Source organism: Podarcis tiliguerta, assembly GCF_965153285.1.
Source record: "Podarcis tiliguerta genome assembly, chromosome: 18".
NCBI classification, from domain to species: domain Eukaryota; kingdom Metazoa; phylum Chordata; class Lepidosauria; order Squamata; family Lacertidae; genus Podarcis; species Podarcis tiliguerta.
This window is the reverse complement of record NC_139551.1, coordinates 11,163,627-11,184,458: the sequence shown is the minus strand read 5'-3', so window position 1 is coordinate 11,184,458 and position 20,832 is coordinate 11,163,627. Positions and strand designations below refer to the sequence as shown.

Genomic DNA, 20,832 nt, shown 5'->3' with positions numbered 1-20,832 from the left:
TCTCTGGCTCCATCCCACTCCAACCTCCACCCCAGCAGGCAGCGCTGCTCAATGGTCAGGAATGAGGATATGAGAATATTAGAAGCGTAGAAACATTGAATTGTGGAGTTGGAAGGGACCCTGAGGGTCATCTAGTCCAACCTCCTGCAATGCAAGAATATGCAGCTGTCCTGCATGGGGATCGAACCTGCAACCTTCACATTATCAGCACAGTGCTCTAACCAGCTGAGCAATCCCATCACCTTTTCTGTCTTGGGACTATTTGCTGCTGTTGATTTTTTTTGTAATGCAGAGAATTAAAGCGGAGTTTCACATAATCAAGCCCTCTGGGATCTTAATTTGCCTTGCTTCCCGACCCACGGAAGACATCAGCGGTGAAACATTTCCCTCTTCAAGCCCTCTCCCCAGACAACCTCAATTTCCTCTTTATTAATGTGTTCGGAAATGAAGCCGTTAGGAGGGTGGAAGCCCCGGCCCACCCCATTCCTTATCTGAGAAATTGCATTAACCACAAGCTGTTCACCCAAGAAATACAAGCTTCCGATTCTGTGGGGTGTTGGTGGCTGAGAGCTGGCAATTTCATTTCATTTGTATGTATCTTAGCGCGTTAATAGTCATTATAGGCTCTCCACAGATATGTTTGTGGTAGGATTGGTAGGATAAATTTGCTATCTACTTATCTATGACTTTAAAATAAGTCATATATACCCACAATAAATATATATCAGTAGCATATCCAATAAAGTAATACGTATTCAATAATCTGTTAGAATATAATAGCACAATAAAATTAACTGTCAGAATATCAGCAAATAATAATTGGTCGGAAATTCACTCTCAACAGTTGCGGTAAATCATTATCAGTGCATCTGTTCCTGGCAAAATATCCAGCGCCAAGGTCTAATCCACAGGCCAGAGGGCTGTCCCCCCCCCAACACACTGTGTCCCCAAAGGAGCATCTCCACCCCTGCCATTCATCCTGGCCTTCTCAGTGGTGGCTCCCTCCCTGTGGAATGTCCTCCCATCAGATGTCAAGGAGATCTTTATCTCCTTGACACCTGACTTTTAGAAGACATCTGAAGGTTTTAAGGTTTACTTTGTTTTTATATTTTGCTGGAAACTGCCCAGAGTGGCTGAGGCAACTCAGTCGGATGGGCAGCATATTATTTAGTAGTAGTAGTAGTTAGGTTAGGCTGAGAGGCAGCAACTAGCCCCCAGGGTCACCTAGCATGAGCCTCAAGACTCAGCAGGGATTCCAACCCTCATCCCTCCCTGGTCCTGGCTCAACACTTTAACCACTACACCACACTGCCTCTCAAAAGAGGTCTGGTGTCTTTTATCCCTGCTTATGGGTTCCTGGAGGCCTGTGATTGGCCAGACAGACCTTTGGCCTCATCCTGCAGGTCTCTTCTTATGTTCCTGACAAACCAAACCACAGGAACATATCCTCTCTCGATTTTGTTATTTCTTCGGTTTGTAAGCCGCCTTGTGCCTAGTAATGTGGAAAGGCAGCATACAAATTAAAAGTGAAAGGAAGGGCATTTCTCACGGCCTCCTCCTCCTCCGCCCTTTTGCACTCTCCCCTCCAGTGCTGTGTGGTCCTCCCCCCGCGGTGGAGAACGCCTTCCCCATCGGCAAGAAGCGAGAGAAGTACAGCGTCCACGCCACCGTCCGCTACCAGTGCCAGGAAGGCTTCCTGCAGAGGCACGTGCCCACCATCAAATGCCACGTCAACGGGACGTGGGACAGGCCCAGAATCGTTTGCACAAAACGTGAGTCCCCAGGGAAGCGGCACCGGTGGGGCCACCGCGCATCCGACCTGAGGCTGTGTGTTCAGCATGGTTTGTTTGAGGGTCACCATCACCAGAGGATTTTGGGACTCTTAGAATTGTAGAGTTGGAAGGGACCCTGAGGGTCATCCAGTCCAACCCGCTGCAATGCAGGAACCCGGGTTGGTATGAACCTCAGGGTTTGTGGCACAAAATGGTGCAAAACAAGCTTTGGAGGGGACCCCAAATTCCAGGGTTTGTAGTTAATAAAGCTCTTGGGCTTTGCCCAAGCTTGACTTGACCTGCTCAGAAGAGACTGCTCATTACTTCTTGTCCTCCATAAAGTCCCATCAGGACTGAAGGGTGAGAGGGAGCTGTTTGGCCTGTGTTTCTGTCAGCAGCAGGAGAGAAAACATGTTGGCATCTTCCTTTACTTTGCAGGAAGGAGAGAAACTTAGATGGACCAGGGTGGGCCGGGGGAGGAGGGAAGGATTTGCATTAGGAGTGCAACCTAGCAAAGCTTAGCAACTGAATCTCTTTTCCCGCCCCCTTCGCCTTCCAGCCAGACGCTCCCACCGAATCCGCCGCCACCATCGCCGCCACCACAAGCACCACCAGCATAAATCCCGCAAGGACCGCAGGAAACACTCCAAGCAGCGCCCAAAGCTGGACTGGACGGAGGAAGACGGGAACTACTTTTAATGACGGGCCTGGGAAAGAAAGCACAAGCTCCCAATTCCGCTTCCCCGCCCCATTCCCCCCCCCCTTGACCTTCCTCCCCCCCCCCCACAGATGCAATGGGTTTGCGCGCGTGTGTGAGCGAGGAAAAGATGGGAATCGTTGATGCCCCCACGTCTTCCTTCCCCTGTGGATAAATCTCTTCTGTCAGCCTTCTCCTCACAGGGGTGGCTGGCTGGCTGTCGTGTGCAAGTTTACAATGCCAGAAGATGATTTGCACCTTTTCTAAGGATCTGCAGGGGTTGCAGAAAACAGGTTTTCTTGAGTTCAGGCTACCTGAGGCAGCTCCGCTGTGCAAACCTTTATTCTGTTGAAGGCAGTCTGTCAGCATCTTTCCCTCTTTCTCCCTCTTCCTCTCTCATCCACAGGTCTTTTTTACATCCACTTCTCTCTCTTTCCCTGACATCTGCTTCTCTCAAGCTCACTTTCTCTTTCTGAAAGCCTCTCCTCCCTCTCCAGGTGGCTTCAGAGGAGGAGGAGGAGGAGGAGGAGGAGAAGGAGAGGCCCTTTATTACCCCAGCTAATCACCTGCAGGGAACTATCCCTTTCCTCCTTGCTACTTGCCCCTCCGCAGCAGCAGGGGGATCAGAACCATCAGCCTGCCTCACAGGGCCGTCGTCAGGGCCGTTGCAGAGGAGGTGCTGCAAACATGCCTACCAAAGTGCTCTATCAAAGTTCCTTTTGATAGCCTGCACAGGAAGAGGGGTTGGTCAGGATGGAGCCCAGATTTACCCAACACCCCCCCCCCAGGTTTTGTTGTTTGTTTGTTTGTTTACAGAGTCTTTCCTGTTTTGACCTTTGGGTGTGACCCTCTTTTCCCCACCAGAAAATGATTTCCACAAATGTCACAATTGTGAGGAGTGTGTGTGTGTGTGTGTGTGTGTGTGTGTGTGTGTGTGTGTGTTTCGGGGGGGTGGGCAGGCAGGTAACCACATGGAAAGTGCTTTGTGCAACTCTTAACCCTGCCTGGGCTCCATTAGCACAGGACACCCTGGGGGCTTCTCTGCTCCTTGACATCGTAGCTCACGGCCCTCTGTCTCATTCCATGCGGCCCTCGCTCAATGCAGCCTGCAGAGATGGCATGGAGGGTGGGCAGGTGAGAGAGAGCATGGTGCAACTGTGCTGTGTCACTCAGCCCACCCACTTGGGGGGCCTGAAACCGACCCACACACTCCAAGGTGCTGCTGTGCTCCACCTCCATACCCTCCAACATTTCTCCAATGGAACGAGGGACGTCCTATTCTATATAATAATTTTATTATTTCTACCCTGCCCATCTGACTGGGTTAGCTCCCGCCACTCTGGGTGACTTCCAACAGATATAGAAACATAATAAAAGTGAAACATGAACTTACTTCCCTATCCAGGGTTTTCTTCAGATGTCTTCTAAAGGTTGCATAGTTACTTATTTTATTGGCTTGGGAGTCGCAGAACTCCAGACCCTCCAACATTTCTCCAGTGAAAATAGGGACGTCCCAAGGAAAAGCAGGACATTCTGTGATCAAATCAGAAACCAGGACGGCTTCTGTAAATCTGGGAATGTCCCTGGAAAATAGGAGCACTTGGAGGGTTTGCAACTGTGTACAAGGAGTCCAATTTCCAGGGATGGCAGGAGGCGACCCCAAGCCGCTCTCTTCCGCCACATGTGAAGTGAGTGCCCATGTTTGCAACAGAAAACAGCCTTCCATGCAAAAATTTGGAAAGGGGGTGGGTGGTGAAATGTGTTTGTGTGAGTGTGCGCACGCACAAGAGTGCTGGGCGTGTGGCGGATGCATCCCTGATCTCTGCTGTTTCCTTGTTAACTGCAGTGTCCGGTATTCCTCTGTGTGTTTCCCCTTCTATGCCCCCTCCGCCTGTGGCATTCTCTCCCCCGCCCCCTGTGTGCAAAAAAAAGGGGGGAGAAGTGTGGGGAGGAATCCCTTTGCGGTCTCTGTACTGCTGGACATTTTAATAAATTTTTTTAACAGTTCCTAAGACCACTGTCTGTCTTTCTTCCTTTCGCTCCGGGGTCGAAGCTTGCAGAAACCTTGCGCACGGGTGGTGCACTACTCTGGGTTATGCGCCTCCATGGCACATTTGCAGCATGCAATTCAAGGCAGTCTCTTTCTCCCCTTTAAATGAAGTTTTTGTAATCAGGTCTGAGTTTGTGGAGTTGACCAGCGTGGCGACCAGCTTGCCATTACAAGAGGGCTGGGCAAATTCATGGAGAGTAAAGCTTATCAATGGCTTCTAGCCACAATGACTCCTTCCCTGCTTCAGCTTCCACCTCTTGTTCTGGACAGCAGAAGTTTAGGGCCAGAGTTTTTCTTCTCCCAGATGGGAGACAAGTTTCCTCACCTACCCCTCACTTCCCTCCATAGCACACAGAGAAACCACCTTCTTTACCGCTGGACCCCCCCTCTTGGTCTTGTCTGCTCCATCTGGCAGAGCCAGTCTTTGCATGAAGGGGAAACCCCTGACTCACTGAGGGTTTGAGACCCATCAGCTCCCTTCACCTGGTTCAGCTGGCCAGTCAAAGTTGTTTCCTGGGATTGCGGCCGCTGTCACACGCTGGCAGCTTCTAGGAGTCACATGTCAGAGCCGAGAACACAGAACTGACACCACCCTGCACAATTTTATTAACAGGTATACAGTGTCGTCCATGTATACAATGCCTTACGCAGAGTAAACGTAAGCAAAAAGGACAATAAATTGTAGAACTGTAGAGTTAGAAGGGACCCCACAGAGTCATCTATTCAAACCCCCTATAACAGATAGATAGATAAAATAACAAAATGACCGGAGCTGTGCTCCAAGGAGCCTACAGTCTCTGCCAACAAGCCACACACTGATGAACATGCGCTTCCAGTTTTCTAGACGACAACAGAAACTTGTAGGATTTGGTTGTCTGGGCAAAATGACCTCTGGAGGAGCATGGAGAGCGGAAATGGTAATGGGGGTGTGCCTCCCCGTCTTTCAGGTTGCAGGATGAAGAGAGAAAAGAAGCTCAGCACGACTGCAATGCCCTTCAGTGCAACGCAATGCTGTCCAATTAACTGTGGCGCTCCCAAATACCATGCATAAAAGAAGAAATATTTGTCTTCATTTTGCAGTTTATAAGGGGGGGGGGAGCAGATGCCTCGCGAATTCTCAGTGGCGACAAATCCCTGTGTGCCTCCTCCCTTTGCAAAAGGCAGGGGAGATCCCCCCACACACCTTGTAAAAGCTATATCTGAAGCGTTAATATAATAGCAAATTGCAAACAGCCAGGGCTTCTTGGAAAAGAAGACTCAAGCAGAGCGGGGGGCGGGCATCGTAAGTCATGGTTTGTGAGAAGCTGGGTGCAACTTGGACTCCCAGGCTTTCTGGAAGTCCGCAAAGAATCAACTGAATTTGGAACGGCCCTTCTCTTCTGGTTTTTCTTCGACCAGCTAATGCATCTTTCACAGCAGACTTGTTTCCTTCTCCAGAGGAAGGTCAAGGGAAAATCCTCCCAGTCCCTCAAGGCTGGAAGATGGAGGGAGATGCAAGGATTCGTGTCCGTTCAAAGCCGACCTTGTTTACACCTGCAAAGGTTTCCACTTGCCTGCTCCCTCCTTGGCGGCCGCCTTGGACCCTCCACTGGTGGCGCTTCTGTAGCAATAGACTCCAAAGAGCTTGTATTTCTTGTTGGGGAAGCCCAGGTTGCGGACGCCAGGCTCGCGGCCCCCGCAGCGGGATCTGGGGTTGACGATGGGGTAGCGGATGCTGCCGTCGCCCACCCAGCCGGCCTCACACTTGTCCAAGAGCTGGATCTTCCAGGCCGCGTAGAGCTGGCCGACTTTGGCCACGGCGCCTCCGTTCTTCTTGCACGCCTGGACGGCTTCCGGGAAGCTCAGCTTGCGGTAGGTCTTGAGGAAGTAGACTTTGCCTGGGAGGGAGAAGAGGGGAAGAGGCAATGTGGTGCAGTGGTTAAAGCAGCGATTCCCAAGTTGGTTTAACCCACAGCGCCACCCGCGTCCTTAAAATGTAGTCTGGAGCTCAGATTTAGCAGGTGTTCTCACTTTCCTGACAGAGCAAAAAGAGCACATTTCAGTGCTGCAAAGCAACGGTTTGACTTCACCCCCGGATGTGCACTCCATTGTGCCTCCAGATGGATGGATGCCAACAATGAGTGGGAGAAAAACCTTAGTGCCCACCAGTCATAAGAGTTGGAAGGGACCCTGAGGGTCATCTGGCCCAACCCCCTGCAAGGTGGGAAACTTTCCCCCCCCCTGTGGGGCTCAAACCCACGACCTGAGATTAAGAGCCTCATGCTCTACCAGCTGAGCTATCGGGGTTTGCTTCCTAGATCCCCTTTCCCCCTTAAAAAAACAAAAGCCAAACACATGTGGGGGATATATCTTGACCGTGAGTAGGCAACCTAAGGCCCGGGGGACGGATCCGGCCCAATCGCCTTCTAAATCCAGCCCACGGACAGTCCAGGAATCAGCCTGTTTTTACATGAGTAGAATGTGTCCTTTTATTTAAAATGTATCTGGGTTATTTGTGGGGCATAGGAATTCGTTCACCCCCCCTAAAAAAAAATATAGTCCAGCCCCCCACAAGGTCGGAGGGACGGTGGACCAGCCCCCTGCTGAAAAAGTTTGCTGACCCCTGATCTTGACTCTTCCCATCTTCCCCACAAAAAACCCCCTCCATTTTTACGCTGCCAAGCCCAATGAGAGGAGAATTAAACACCTGCCTTCAGGAAGATGGATGAGGCAGCAAAAGGCACTCCATTTCCGAGTTGATCCAGGGCTATTTATCCTGCCCCTGATTACACAAATGAAGCCCCCCTCCTGCCAACTCCCCCCCCCCCCCCCGCAGACCCTCCCAGCAAAGAGTAATTTACGCCTTTGGACAAACCCCCGCAGGCTCATCCATCATGCTGAGCTGAATTACTGCCTCCTTGCCTGGTCCTGTGGGACGCGGAAAAGGCCAGCAATCGGTTAAATGTTGCTCTGAGATTTTTCCGGAGGGTGCGAGGAGGAGCGAGGAAGCCTAGAAGTCTATAAAATGATGCATGGCTCGAAGAAAGCAGACTGGGGAAATGTGTGTGTGTCCCCCCCCTCTCTCCTGACGCTCGGCAGGAAGAGTCCTTTGACAGTGGGACGAATGATCACGGGGGGAGTTTTAAGCAGAGGTTGCTTGGGCACCTAAGCAGGGATCCTTTAGCTGCAAGTCCCGCATTGCAGGGGGTTGGGCTAGATGACCTTAGGGGACCCCTCCGCCTCTACCATTCTGTGATTCTAGGGTTCTAGACTCACCGTTCAGATTCGAAGTGAAGCAGAAGGCGTCGTAGCGCTCGTCGTCCTTGTGGCGGTAGCCGTAGTTGCGCACCCCGACGGGGGTCTCCTTCCGGCCGCACTCGTCCCGCGGCTTGGAGATGGGGTACTGGACCGAGCCGTCCTGCAGCCAGCCAGCGTTGCACCAGTCCATGCCCTCCAGCCAGGCTTCGTGGAGCTGGTCGTAGGAAGCCAGGATCCCGTCCTGATCCAGGCAGGCCTGCTGGGCGTCGTGGAAGTTCAGGCTGTAGCGCCCCAGGCGCGGGTGGTAAGGGAAGATCACCCCTAAAGAGAAGCAGGCGAAGAGGAGGAGGAGGAAAAACAGACCTCGAGAGCGGATCAGGGCCTTCCGGGCATTCTTGGACTGCGGCCCCCATCATCACCCGGACTGCTTGTTGCAGGAATTTACAATATAGGTTGGGGGCGGGTTGCCCCTCCAGCAGATCTCAGGCACATGCAGCCCACTACCAAAACCAGCACCATCACTTTTGTGACTTTTGTGATTTGTCCCCACAAAACACTACATCACAGTTTCTTCCTATCTATTCAAAGGGCCTCAGCTGCATGATACCAAATGTAAGAATTCACTGACAAATGTCTCTATGTACTGGCTCACTGGGGAAACTTCAGAAATTCATACAGACATGTGAGCTCAGCTACTGAGCAGCCCCTCTGCTTGAGTGATAATCCCTGGCATCCTGATACCTGAGTGCCAGACAGGTAGCCATTCCAGAAAGAACAAACCCAGAGGAAGACCAAAGGGTGGGATTAACTTGGCTGGGAAACAGGGAAATGTAAATATCTCTTTTCTTACACTTGATGGGTGTTTGGTGGAGGGCAAGGGGAACCATGGGGCAGGGTCCAGGGTGCTCATATTACTGCCACCAGACCTCCCCTTTCATGATGTAATCATGATGTAGTTTGGGGGGGTGTAACATGGGGATTAGCAGCTAATAAAAGTTTGGGTGCTCTTTTGTTTGGGGCTTCCATCTTGTTCCACCTGGTGGCAGGTGGGAGTGCTGTTGCGACAGTCTTCAATAAAGACCAAGCCTCCTGGCTGCTGTTTTGCTCTGCTATTCCTGGCTGGTGTCCTTGTTTTTTGTCCAAGGGAGCCCTCAGATTTCTCCGTTAACATTGCTGAAGCATGCTGGTTCCCCCTCCCTGATCAAAGGAGAGGCATTCTCAGGAGGGAATAGTATTGGCTTACTAGCAGTGCATGCGAAAAGGATCAAGGGGTCTTGGTGGACCACAAGCTGCACATGGGTCCACAGGGTGATGCAGCAGCAAAAAAAGCTAATGCTATTCATAGAATCATAGAGTTGGAAGAGACCACAAGGGCCATTGAGTCCAACCCCCTGCCAAGCAGGAAACACCACCAGAGCACTCCTGACATATGGTTGTCAAGCCTCTGCTTAAAGACCTCCAAAGAAGGAGACTCCACCACACTCCTTAGCAGCAAATTCCACTGTCGAACGGCTCTTACTGTCAGGAAGTTCTTCCTAATGTTTAGGTGGAATCTTCTTTCTTGTAGTTTGGATCCATTGCTCCGTGTCCGCTTCTCTGGAGCAGCAGAAAACCACCTTTCTCCCTCCTCTAGGTGACATCCTTTTCTATATTTGAACATGGCTATCATATCACCCTTTAACCTCCTCTTCTCCAGGCTAAACATGCCCAGCTCCCTATTCGAGGCTGCATCAACAGAAGTCTAGCGTCCAAGTCAAGGGAAGTAAATAGCAGTACTCAATTCGGCCTTTGCCAGACCACACCTGAAGTCCTCTGTCCAGTTCTGGACACCACAGTTAAAAAAGGATGTTGACCAGCTGGAATGCCTTTTCTGTGCAGGAGAATCTGCAGCCGAATCACAAACACACAATTGCTAGAGAGTCACACACAGACGCTTCTCCATTTTGAGAAGGACTATGGACTTCTGCGACGTGGGTGGCGCTGTGGGATAGACCACAGAGCCTAGGACTTGCTGATCAGAAGGCTCGGTCCCAGCTCCTGCCAACCTAGCAGTTCAAAAGCACATCAAAGTGCAAGTAGATAAATAGGTACCACTCTGGCAGGAAGGTAAATGGCGTTTCCGTGCGCTGCTCTGTTCGCCAGAAGCGGCTTAGTCATGCTGGCCACGTGACCCGGAAGCTGTACACCAGCTCCCTTGGCCAATAAAGCGAGATGATCGTCGCAACCCCAGAGTGGGCCACGACTGGACCTAATGGTCAGGGGTCCCTTTACCTTTTTATGGACTTCTGCAACTTTTTAGGATCCTTTCCTGATTTTCATCTCTACATCTCTTGAACCCTGTCAGTCTTTCGGATGCGAGTAAACCTTCTATTTTTCTTCTTTACTGAGAGTGATTGCCTTGCTAAGAGTGTCAGGGACTGCTTGGATGTAGAGGGAGGGTGGGAGGAACCAGCTGGGGAGCCACTGAGGGCAGAAGGATCCGCCTGGGGAGTGGTGGTGGGACAACGATGAGTGGTCAGAGGGAGAAGACTGGGAAGGGGAGATGTCGGAAGCTGAAGGGACAACAGGGCTTGGTGGGCTGGGAGAGTCTGTGGCAGAGAGCAGTCTAGACTCAGAGGCAGAAGCTGAAGCGGGAGAGGAGGGAGGCCAGGAGGCAGAGATGGTGCAGAGTCACCGGTGTCTCCCCCTCCCTCCTTGTCTCCCAGGGCCAGGAGAGGCATGAAAAGTGCAGAGGAGAGGTTGGTTTCATGAAGGCACAAGCACCAATTACTTGGGGGCTGGGGACCAGGAGAGATGAGGACATAGATGTCTGTGGGGAGGTGGGGATTATCGGCAACTGATTTCCATGGAGGAAGACGAAAGGGAATGAGCTGCTCTGCTCATTATGCCTGGCACTCTACCAAGTCTGTGGAAACCACATTTTTGCAAGAGATTCAGTGATTAACTAATTGAGACCAGTTGCTCCAACCACTTTCGCCTCTGGCTCTGCCCGCTGCTATGGGATGTGGCCCCCAGAAGATCCTCAAGGAGAAAATGCAGCCCTCGGGTTAAAAAGGCACCCCAACCCCACAGGAATGCAGGATGAAAGACAGCTAGTAGCCTCTGTTTGCAGCTCCCACCCTCACGGAGAGCATGCAGGGTCCTGTCTCTCCCCCCCCCCTCAATTTCCTTCTCCTCTTCCCTCCGCCTCCCCGGCTTGAGAGTCTCTGGGGGGCTTTATTGCTGCTTTTATTGACTTTCATTGTCGCTGCAGGTTTCGGTGTCAGAAGCTAATAAAAACCAGGAAGAATGATAGCAGCTGGCGGATTCGTAAAACATCCCAACAAGAGAGAGAATTGGGTTGCTTTTGCTGCCGCGAGGTGGGGTGAATTATAGCATTGAGGGTTTTGTAGAATTCCAGCTTTCCTTCTCTCTCTCTCTCTCTCTCTTGCTCTCACACACTTCCAACTTATTTGGCTATGAAGATCCTGAACAGGAAAGAGATTCTCCTTTTGGAGGTGCTCCCTCCACTCTTTCTGGCTTGAAGGAGGCAAAGGTGGATAGATGAGAATTTCAGAGATGTTCCAGCCTCCCCAGTATCCTGCCTCTGACAGTGGTCAGCCGGGGGCCTCTAGGAAATTGATAAGGAGGAGGGGTAAAGGCAACAGCTGCTCGCCACACCCTCCAAGGAGGTGGACTGCCTGCGGACAAGGAGGATCCATTCTTATCTCCTGTGAGAGTGCAAGAAGAGTCAGCCTAGATAACTCATTTGGTTAGAGGATGGTGTTGATAATGCCAAGGCATTGCAGGGGGTTGGACTAGATGATCCTCATGGTCCCCTCTGAATCTACAATTCTGTGGTTCTGAGTCTTGCTGGATCAGGCTGTTATGTCAAGAGGCATTCCCTGGCCATGCTGATATAGGACAGAATGATGCCATCTTAGGAGAGGCATTCCCACACCACTTTCACACAAATATAAGATGGCTTATTAGCGGTACCTGTGGAAAGGATCTGGGGGTCTTGGCAGACCATGAGCCGAACATGAGCCAACAGGGTGATGCAGCAGCAAAAACAGCTAATGCTATTCAACAGAAGTCTAGTGTCCAGATCAAGGGAAGTAAAAGTACCACTCTGTTCTGCCCTGGTCAGACCACACCTGGAGTCCTGTGTCCAGTTCTGGGTGCCACAATTTAAGAAGGATGTTGACAAGCTGGAAAGTGTGCAGAGGAGGGCGAACAAGGTGATCAGGGGTCTGGAAACCAAGCCTGATGAGGAATGGTTGAAGGAGCTGGAGAAGAGGAGACTAAGAGGAGATATGATAGCCACCTTCCAATATCTGAAGGATTGTCACATGAAAGAGGGAACGAGCTTGTTTTCTCCTGCTCTGGACTCGAACCCATGGCTTCAAGTTACAAGAAAGGAGATTCCGACTCAACATCAGGAGGAACTTTCTGGTGTTAAGAGCTGTTTGGCAGTGGAACGGTTTCCCTTGGGAGGTGGTGGACTCTCCTTCCCTGGAGGTTTTTAAGCAGAGGTTGGACTGTCATCTGTCAGGGATACTTTAGCTGAAATTCCTGAATTGCAGGGGGTTGGACTAGATGACCCTCAGGATCCCTTCCAGCTCTACAATCTAGGATTCTATTATCTCCCACTAGTTTCCTCCTACAGCCAGTGGGCACCACCCCACCCAACCCGCCCGTCTCCCCTCACCTTCCAAGTCCAGGTTCACCATCCCGGCATCGTCCTCCAGCTCATTGGTCACCTCGCATTCGTAGCGCCCGTAGTCCTGGAGGGTCACGTTCCGGATGATGAGGGAGGCGTCCCCGGAGCCGTCCTCCTGCAGCGCCGTGCGGCCCCTGTAGCTCCCGAAAGCCCTGCGCTCCACGCCCATCGCCACAAAGACGTCCTCAAAGGACATGGGCTCCACCAGCTTGGTCCACTTCAGGCGGATCTCGTCCGGGTCGTGGGCCGAGACATCGTAGTGGAAGCGGCAGGGCAGGATGATGGTGCCACCCCGGTGGGTGACCACTTTCCCCGGCGCCGTCTGCACCACGACGGCACCACTGTCATCCTCTGCAAGCAGAAAAGAGAAGGGTTTTGCTGTCGGTTTTTTTATGCATCCCGGATTTCGAACCCAGGACAGGTGGATGCAAGATGGGGCTGTGAGCTGCGTCATACTGAAACTGGGTTCATATGTGGGGGTTTTAAATAGATTTGGGATCTCTCCCGCTCCCCTTTCTTAAGAAAAAGCAGTACTGAATAAATAAAAATGATAATGCACTTAATCATTTACAAATCAGCTGCTTCTTTTTATAATTTCTGCCCCAGTTTTCTGCAGGTTAGTCAAACACACCTTGCAATGAAATAATACATGGTAGTGACAATAGATGTTTTAAAAACAGCAAGTCATAGAATCATAGAATTGTAGAGATGGAAGGGGAATTGCAGCTGAACGGAATGGGAATACAGTCGTACCTTGTTTCTCGAACCTAATCGTTTCCGGAAGTTCGTTCAAAACCAAGGCACGGCTTCCGATTGGCTGCAGGAGCTTCCTGCCCTCAAGTGGAAGCCGCGTTGGACATTCGGCTTCGAAAAGCGGAACACTTGCTTCCAGGTTTTTGGCATTTGGGAGGCAAAACATATGAGTACCAAGGCGTTCGAGAACCAAGGTACAACTATACTCCACAAGCCCCATGATTGGCAGGCGAAATAAAAAGTCTGGGTTAGAATCATAGGATCGTCAAGTTGGAAGGGACCCTGAGGATCATCTAGTCCAACCCCCTGCCATGCAGGACTATGCAGCTGTCCCAAAAGGGGATCGAACCTGCAACCTTGGCATTACCAGCACCACAATCTACCCAACTGAGCTATCCAAGGTTAGCTGATCCAGGTTAGGGATGGGCAAATATGTCAATTTATGGAGCCACGCCCACTCTCCCCAGGCCACGCCCCCTCTCACAGACCACAGCCCTCTCCCCCAGGCCACGCCCTGAGAAGCCCAGAGAGATCACTGTCCCCTTCAACTCTATTTCCTTTTCGAGGGAGAGTAGCATAACCGCCTTCACTGCTTTACAAACAAGGAAGTGTGTGTGGAGCCTTCGTGGGCACCAGAGAAAGACCTCGAGGGCACCCTGTGCCCCCAGGCACCACTTTGGCAACTGCTGAACAGTTGTACAAGGCCAAAGTGCTTTGGAGCCTATTGCATGAATCTGCCGAATGCAATCCCAGGGGAGAGGGGGCTGAGCTTCCACATCACGTACCTGAGACATGCACGACTTTCTTCCGTCCTTTCTGAGGAGCCGCGAGTCGGAAGCAGAGGATCAAGACAGCAAGGTGGAGGCAGGTGCCTGTCACAGCCCTCGCAGGGAGCATCTGGAGAGCAAGGAAGAGGCGGGTGATGGGCAAGGAGCCTGGGCTTGTAGAACCAACTCTGAAGTCTGCAAACAAGTCGGCTGAGCTCTGGGGCTGGAACACTGGCGGGCCTACATTTGTGGGGCCCCTGAAGCCTGAACTGTCATGGGGGCCCCTTGGCAATGAGGTTTGGGCAACCAGTGTCGTCTTCTTCAGTGGGGTTCAGGACAGATCAGCACAATTTTGTGAAAAACATTAACTACTACATCTCAGATTTTGATTAAAATTGCTGGACTGGATGATTTCAAAGTCACCAGTGTGCAAACAAAGTTCCTATGCTTTATAGTTTTCAAGTTAGGGATGGAAATTAGGGAAACATTATATACAGGCATCAAAGTCCCAAAAATCTTAAGCAATGTGGACTAAAGTTGCTTTTGGGCCCCCCCTGTGGGATTAGGAGCCCTGAAGCTAAAACTTCACTGGTTTCATAGCAGATCCACCCCTGGGCTGGCAGGAGACTGCCGGAGTTTTTGGAGGCAGCCTCGAGAGAATAAAAGAGTCTGCCAGGGGCCTATCTAGTCTGGCATCCTGCATTGCAGGGGGTTGGACTAGATGACCCTTGAGGTTCCTTCCAACTCTGGCAGCCCTTTATTCAGAGGCACACAGCCTGCAACCTTTACTCTTTTGCAGAGTCCCTCCTTGCACGCAAGACATCCAAGCTCCAATCTGCAGCATCTCCTAGGGAGCCGCTGCCCGTTAGCATAGATTTATAACACTGAAAGATTGGAAATCTAAATATAATATAAGCAGTTTTACGGACATTTGTTCCTTTTCACTAGATGCTCTTGTTATTTTTATCAAACGTCACCTTTCATGGCTGTGAGTTTTTAAAATTGCTTTTAATGTTGCCGCAACCCACCCTGGGACCGTAGGGAGGAGGTTTTCTTAAAATTATTATCATTATAATAAAGTAACATTTATTCAAAAGTGACAATACAGCTTTGTCCATGGCCATAATATCACAAAATGACCACTCCAATCCTCAATCCCACATCACTGTCATGTGGGTTTGCTGAATGCCCTCTACTACCAAAGCGGTTTGCTAGACATTTTCACACACACACACACACACACATCAGTTCCAACAATCATTTAACATAACTTCTTATCTTATACAGTATTTTAGACTTCCGTCAAGCACCTCTGAAGATTTTCCGTTCTTTATCACTTGTCCTGCATTTCTTAATTTCTCTGTTACTTTTACTTGTCCTTAACTAATAATTCTTTTCAAAGTCTTCCTTGCAATATTTCACAAAGTCCTCCTTACAGAACTTCTTGCAGTCCTACTACCGCAATCTGTTTATCATAATCGCTTTTCAAATAGTTCATAGTTTACTCCAGTCCTCTAAGAATCTCTGGCCCCGCAGGTTTCAAATCCTTCCTGTTAATTTATCTAATTCTGCATAGTCCATTAATTTCATTTGCCATTCTTCTTTCGTCGGCAATTCTTCTTGCTTCCATTTTTGTGCCAATAATATTCTTGCTGCTGTTGTTGCATATAAAACCAAGTCATAATCCTGTCTACTAATATCCTCTGGTTTGCTAGACATTTTCAGTCAATATATCCCCTCCACAGACACCTATAGATCATAGAATCATAGAATTGTAGAATTGGAAAGGAATATGTCGCTGCCCCATATGGGGAGTGAACCTGCAACCTTGGTGTTATCAGCACCACGCTCTAGCCAACTAAGCTATCCCCCAAGGTGGGTGGGAATAAATTTAATAGAATCATAGAACTGGAAGGGACCACGAGGGTCATCCAGTCTGACCCCCTGCAATTCAGGATTCCTTTGCCCAACATGAGGCTCGAACCCACAAACCTGAGATTAAGAGTCTCATCATCTACCAACTGGGCTATCCTCTGCTCAGCAGAAAAGGTCCTATGGTTTCTTGGCGATGTAAACACTTCAGTGGCTCTTTATGTTGCCATTTGCTTTGGCAGCCCAAAAGATCAGAAAGAAGACAATATAGCCGTGAACTGTAAGGGAGACACACAGATCTAAGCAGAGACCATTCTTTGTGGCGTGACACCCCTTTTGCTTGCATTTATTTTTGATTGAGATTTGTCTGGCCAATGGCTAGTACAATAAAGTTATTTGGATTTGGATTGGACTGAGCTATCCATCATGGGCAGAATAATAATAATAATAATAATAAACAATACTAAGCTATAGATACTAATACTAATCCAAGATTTAGAACCTCAAAGCCAAAGTGAAAGCATTTGGGTCAAAATTAAGGGAGAGAAGAATAACAGTGACCTCATTGTGGGAGTTTACTATAGATCCCCAAGCCAAACAGAGGACATAGATGATGCCTTCATGGAACAGATGGCCAAGCATGCAAAAGGAAGGGAGATAGTAGTAATGGGAGACTTCAGTTACCCAGATATATGTTGGATGTCAAACTCAGCCAAGAGCATAAGGTCAAAGAGATTCCTCACTGGCCTTGCAGACAACTTTATTGTCCAGAAAGTGGAAGAAGCAACAAGAGGAACAGCCATTTTAGATCTGGTCCTAACCAATGTCGATGACCTGGTTAATGGGGTAGAAGTGGAAGGATCATTAGGCGCAAGTGATCATGCTCTTCTGAAGTTTACTATACAGCGGAAAGGAGCAGCCAAGCATACTAGGACTCAATTTCTTGACTTTAAGAAAGCTGACTTCATAAAACTTAGGGAAGTGCTGGGTGAGATCCCATGGACAGTAATACTAAAAGGAAAGGGAGTTCATGATGGCTGGGAGTTTGTTAAGAGGGAGATAGTAAAAGCACAACTTCAGGCAATACCAATGAGACGGAAACATGGAAGGTGCCTAAAGAAGCCAGGGTGGCTATCTAAAGAACTTTTAACGGAGTTAAGATTAAAAAAGGATGTGTACAAAAAATGGAAAAGGGGGGAAACCACCAAAGAGGAATTCAAACAAATAGCCAGCACGTGTAGACACAAAGTCAGAAAAGCTAAAGCACAGAATGAACTCAGGCTTGCTAGAGAGGTTAAAAGCAACAAAAAAGGCTTTTATGGGTATGTTCGTAGCAAAAGGATGAACAAAGAAACAGTGGGGTCACTCAGAGGAGAAGATGGTGAAATGCAAACAGGGGACACAGAAAGGGCTGAACTCCTCAATGCCTTCTTTGCCTCAGTCTTCTCCGATAAAGAAAACAATGCCCGACCTGAAGAATTTGGAGCAAATGATTCAGTAGAGAAAACACAGCCCAGAATAACTAAGGAGATAGTACAAGAATACTTGGCTAGTTTAGATGTATTCAAGTCTCCAGGGCCAGATGAACTGCATCCAAGAGTATTAAAAGAACTGGCAGATGTGATCTCAGAACCACTGGCAATCATCTTTGAGAATTCCTGGAGAACAGGCGAAGTCCCGGCAGACTGGAGGAGGGCAAATGTTGTCCCTATTTTCAAAAAGGGGAAAAGAGAGGACCCAAATAATTACCGTCCAGTCAGTCTGACATCAATACCAGGGAAGATTCTGGAGCAGATCATTAAGCAAACAATCTGTGAGCACCTAGAAAGGAATGCTGTGATCACCAATAGTCAGCATGGATTTCTGAAAAATAAGTCATGTCAGACGAACCTGATCTCATTTTTTGACAGAATTACAAGCCTGGTAGATGAAGGGAACGCAGTGGATGTAGTCTACCTTGATTTCAGCAAGGCATTTGACAAGGTGCCCCATGATATTCTTGTAAAGAAGCTGGTAAAATGCGGTCTTGACTATGCTACCACTCAGTGGATTTGTAACTGGCTGACTGACCGGACCCAAAGGGTGCTCATCAATGGTTCCTCTTCATCCTGGAGAAGAGTGACTAGTGGGGTGCCACAGGGTTCTGTCTTGGGCCCAGTCTTATTCAACATCTTTATCAACGACTTGGATGACGGACTCAAGGGCATCCTGATCAAATTTGCAGATGACACCAAACTGGGAGGGGTGGCTAACACCCCAGAGGACAGGATCACACTTCAAAACGACCTTGACAGATTAGAGAACTGGGCCAAAACAAACAAGATGAATTTTAACAGGGAGAAATGTAAAGTATTGCACTTGGGCAAAAAAAATGAGAGGCACAAATACAAGATGGGTGACACCTGGCTTGAGAGCAGTACATGTGAAAAGGATCTAGGAGTCTTGGTTGACCACAAACTTGACATGAGTCAACAGTGTGACGCGGCAGCTAAAAAAGCCAATGCAATTCTGGGCTGCATCAATAGGAGTATAGCGTCTAGATCAAGGGAAGTTATAGTGCCACTGTATTCTGCTCTGGTCAGACCTCACCTGGAGTACTGTGTCCAGTTCTGGGCACCACAGTTCAAGAAGGACATTGACAAACTGGAACGTGTCCAGAGGAGGGCAACCAAAATGGTCAAAGGCCTGGAAACGATGCCTTATGAGGAACGGCTAAGGGAGCTGGGCATGTTTAGCCTGGAGAAGAGGAGGTTAAGGGGTGATATGATAGCCATGTTCAAATATATAAAAGGATGTCACATAGAGGAGGGAGAAAGGTTGTTTTCTGCTGCTCCAGAGAAGCGGACACGGAGCAATGGATCCAAACTACAAGAAAGAAGATTCCACCTAAACATTAGGAAGAACTTCCTGACAGTAAGAGCTGTTCGACAGTGGAATTTGCTGCCAAGGAGTGTTGTGGAGTCTCCTTCTTTGGAGGTCTTTAAGCAGAGGCTTGACAACCATATGTCAGGAGTGCTCTGATGGTGTTTCCTGCTTGGCAGGGGGTTGGACTCGATGACCCTTGTGGTCTCTTCCAACTCTATGATTCTATGATTCTATGATTCTAAGCAAGACTGGCCTGATTAAGTATAAGCCACCTTCCAGCGTCACTGTTTAAAGCCAGAACAATGAGGACTGAGACCTTGACTTCATTTTTAAAAGGTGGTGCACAGGTACAGTCCCCAGCATCTCCGGTGAGACAGGTATATATATACATCCTCTCTAAGGGTATAAAACAACTTCCTACATCCTTTGGCATTAGATTGCAGGTAAGCAGCAGGGGGCCTCAGGGGGGTGGAGTTTGCTTGTTAAAGACCCAGGTTGCAGATGATACTGAAGTCTCTGGCAGCCAGGCAAGACTTTGCTCAAGAGAGGAGAAATAATTCTGTCCTGCCTAACCCATATAAAGAAACATCCTTTCCTCACAAGGACACAAAGCAGAAGGGATTTACAAAATTCTCCTGACCTCCTGTTGTGACCAACAAATTATTATTATTAATTATTATTATTATTATTATTATTATTATTATTATTATTATTATTATTCCATCCCTTTAAGAAGCAGGGTCAGGAAGGAAGATTCCAAACCCTGTTCTCTGAGAAAAGGATAAATTATCAGTTTCTATGTTCCCTTCAAGATGTGGCAAAAGCAGTCTTTTAAAAAGGCAATTTTCAGAGCTAACCCCCCCCCCCGCCCCCATTCAGCCAGGGATACAGTTTCCTTTCCACTACATCCGATAGAACGCCTTGCAGAAATAAAGCAAACAAAAATCATTTAAAAAGTGGTACCCAACTCAGCCAGGAGAAAGGATGCCCTATCTATGAACATCTCTGAGCATCCCACAGAGCCCTCCTAAAATGCTTAAAATTTGGCGAGAGAAGAGTCTTCTTTTAAACAAACTAACAAACAAACAAGCAGTTTTCCAAATTAAGTGCCCCCCACTTCTAGGATTTAAGTGGTCACTTTCTGCATGGGGGGGGGGTTGATCTCTCTCCTCCCCTGCATCTATCCGACACAAACCCCTTTTTTACAAAGATGTGGCTCATCTTCCTCCTACAGAGCTCTGCATCCCTGCAAAAAAGTGGTACCCAACTCAGCCAGTAAAATGATTCTCTCTCTCTCTCTCTGCATCCTGCAGCAAAACCCCAAATGAGCCAGCACTGCATTTCATCAAGGTGAAATGTGGGGCAGGTGGGGGGAGGAACGGACCCGGGGATGGAACTTGATTTTAAAAATAAAAAGGACAACCCTGCAGGAAAAAAAAGAGGAGGACTCACTGTTTCTCCTTGAGAAGAGGGACGTCCCAGGGCAAAAAGAGAGAAATCTCAGAAGCTCAGCCGAAGTTGAGATGGAGATGATGCAGGAGAGGGGGGGGGGGCGCTGAGAGAGAAAGAGGATTCCCGCCCCACCCACCCCGAGTGCCTTGAGTTTCCCCCCACCTTTCAACCTCCTTCCTTGTCCTCTATTTCCCAACCCCAGTTCATCAGCATTATGCTGACGGTATTGCAGGCTCCTCCGTTTTGTCAAATCTTAGTCAGCAGACTTCTATGGGGGAGAAAAGGAGAGAGAGGAGGAGAGAGGGAAAGAAGGCGGGAGAGATGGAGAAAGAGAAGTTTTGCAGAAGGACAACTGCATTAGGGGACAGCCTGCAATGAGGGCAGAAGAAAGGAGGGTTTGGGATAAAAATGGGGTGGGGAGCAAGGGGGGGGGGGAATGTTTTAAAGGAGAACCTGCAAACCTATTGGGCGCTTTTCTCCAAAGCAACCTCAAAGCTGGAGGACTCCAGCCAAGTACACAAGCGTAGACACCAGTGCCAATTTTGGGGATTTTCCCGGTGTGTTCTTTTTCTTCTGCTTCCTGTTCTTTTGGTATTTTTTTTTTAATTTTATAATGTAAAACAGAGGAAACAGTCATAACTAGGTGAGGGTTTTTTGAGTAGGAA

At 49.0% G+C, this 20,832-nt stretch overlaps 2 protein-coding genes and 1 long non-coding RNA gene across 5 annotated transcripts in view; 2 read left to right on the top strand and 1 right to left on the bottom strand.

Annotated features, from left to right (window-relative positions):
- The window catches only part of LOC310668667, a 76,202-nt gene extending 71,726 nt beyond the window's left edge, over nucleotides 1-4,476 (top strand). For all 3 annotated transcript variants that reach the window (XR_014506773.1, XR_014506774.1, XR_014506775.1), the window contains exon 2: nucleotides 3,258-4,476. This is a non-coding gene — a long non-coding RNA (uncharacterized lncRNA). The remainder of the gene's footprint in view (nucleotides 1-3,257) is intronic.
- Nucleotides 1-4,476, top strand: part of NCAN (neurocan) — a 62,324-nt gene extending 57,848 nt beyond the window's left edge. The window contains exons 14-15 of the mRNA XM_083421361.1: nucleotides 1,590-1,772; nucleotides 2,332-4,476. Coding sequence (XP_083277487.1) covers nucleotides 1,590-1,772; nucleotides 2,332-2,471 — 323 coding nt within the window. The 3' untranslated portion in view covers nucleotides 2,472-4,476. The remainder of the gene's footprint in view (nucleotides 1-1,589; nucleotides 1,773-2,331) is intronic.
- Nucleotides 4,477-5,238: 762 nt separating this feature from the next.
- HAPLN4 (hyaluronan and proteoglycan link protein 4) lies at nucleotides 5,239-20,656 on the bottom strand. Its single transcript, XM_083421803.1, has 5 exons — nucleotides 20,168-20,656; nucleotides 13,997-14,108; nucleotides 12,447-12,809; nucleotides 7,775-8,077; nucleotides 5,239-6,396 (listed from the first exon to the last, which is right to left on the bottom strand). Exons 2-5 carry the CDS (start codon nucleotides 14,106-14,108, stop codon nucleotides 6,047-6,049), a joined length of 1,128 nt encoding a protein of 375 aa, XP_083277929.1. The 5' UTR covers nucleotides 20,168-20,656; the 3' UTR covers nucleotides 5,239-6,046.
- Between the last annotated feature and the right edge of the window lie 176 nt (nucleotides 20,657-20,832).

What these genes read in the sequence shown, in the direction of transcription:
- HAPLN4 (XM_083421803.1), bottom strand. Translation starts at nt 14,108, where the DNA reads ATGCTCCCTGCGAGGGCTGTGACAGGCACCTGCCTCCACCTTGCTGTC. An exon ending in GGTGAACCTGGACTTGGAAG is followed by an intron (nt 8,078 to 12,446) that starts GTGAGGGGAGAC and finishes GCTTCTCTTTAG; the next exon opens with GGGTGATCTTCCCTTACCAC. An exon ending in CTTCACTTCGAATCTGAACG is followed by an intron (nt 6,397 to 7,774) that starts GTGAGTCTAGAA and finishes TCTCCCTCCCAG; the next exon opens with GCAAAGTCTACTTCCTCAAG.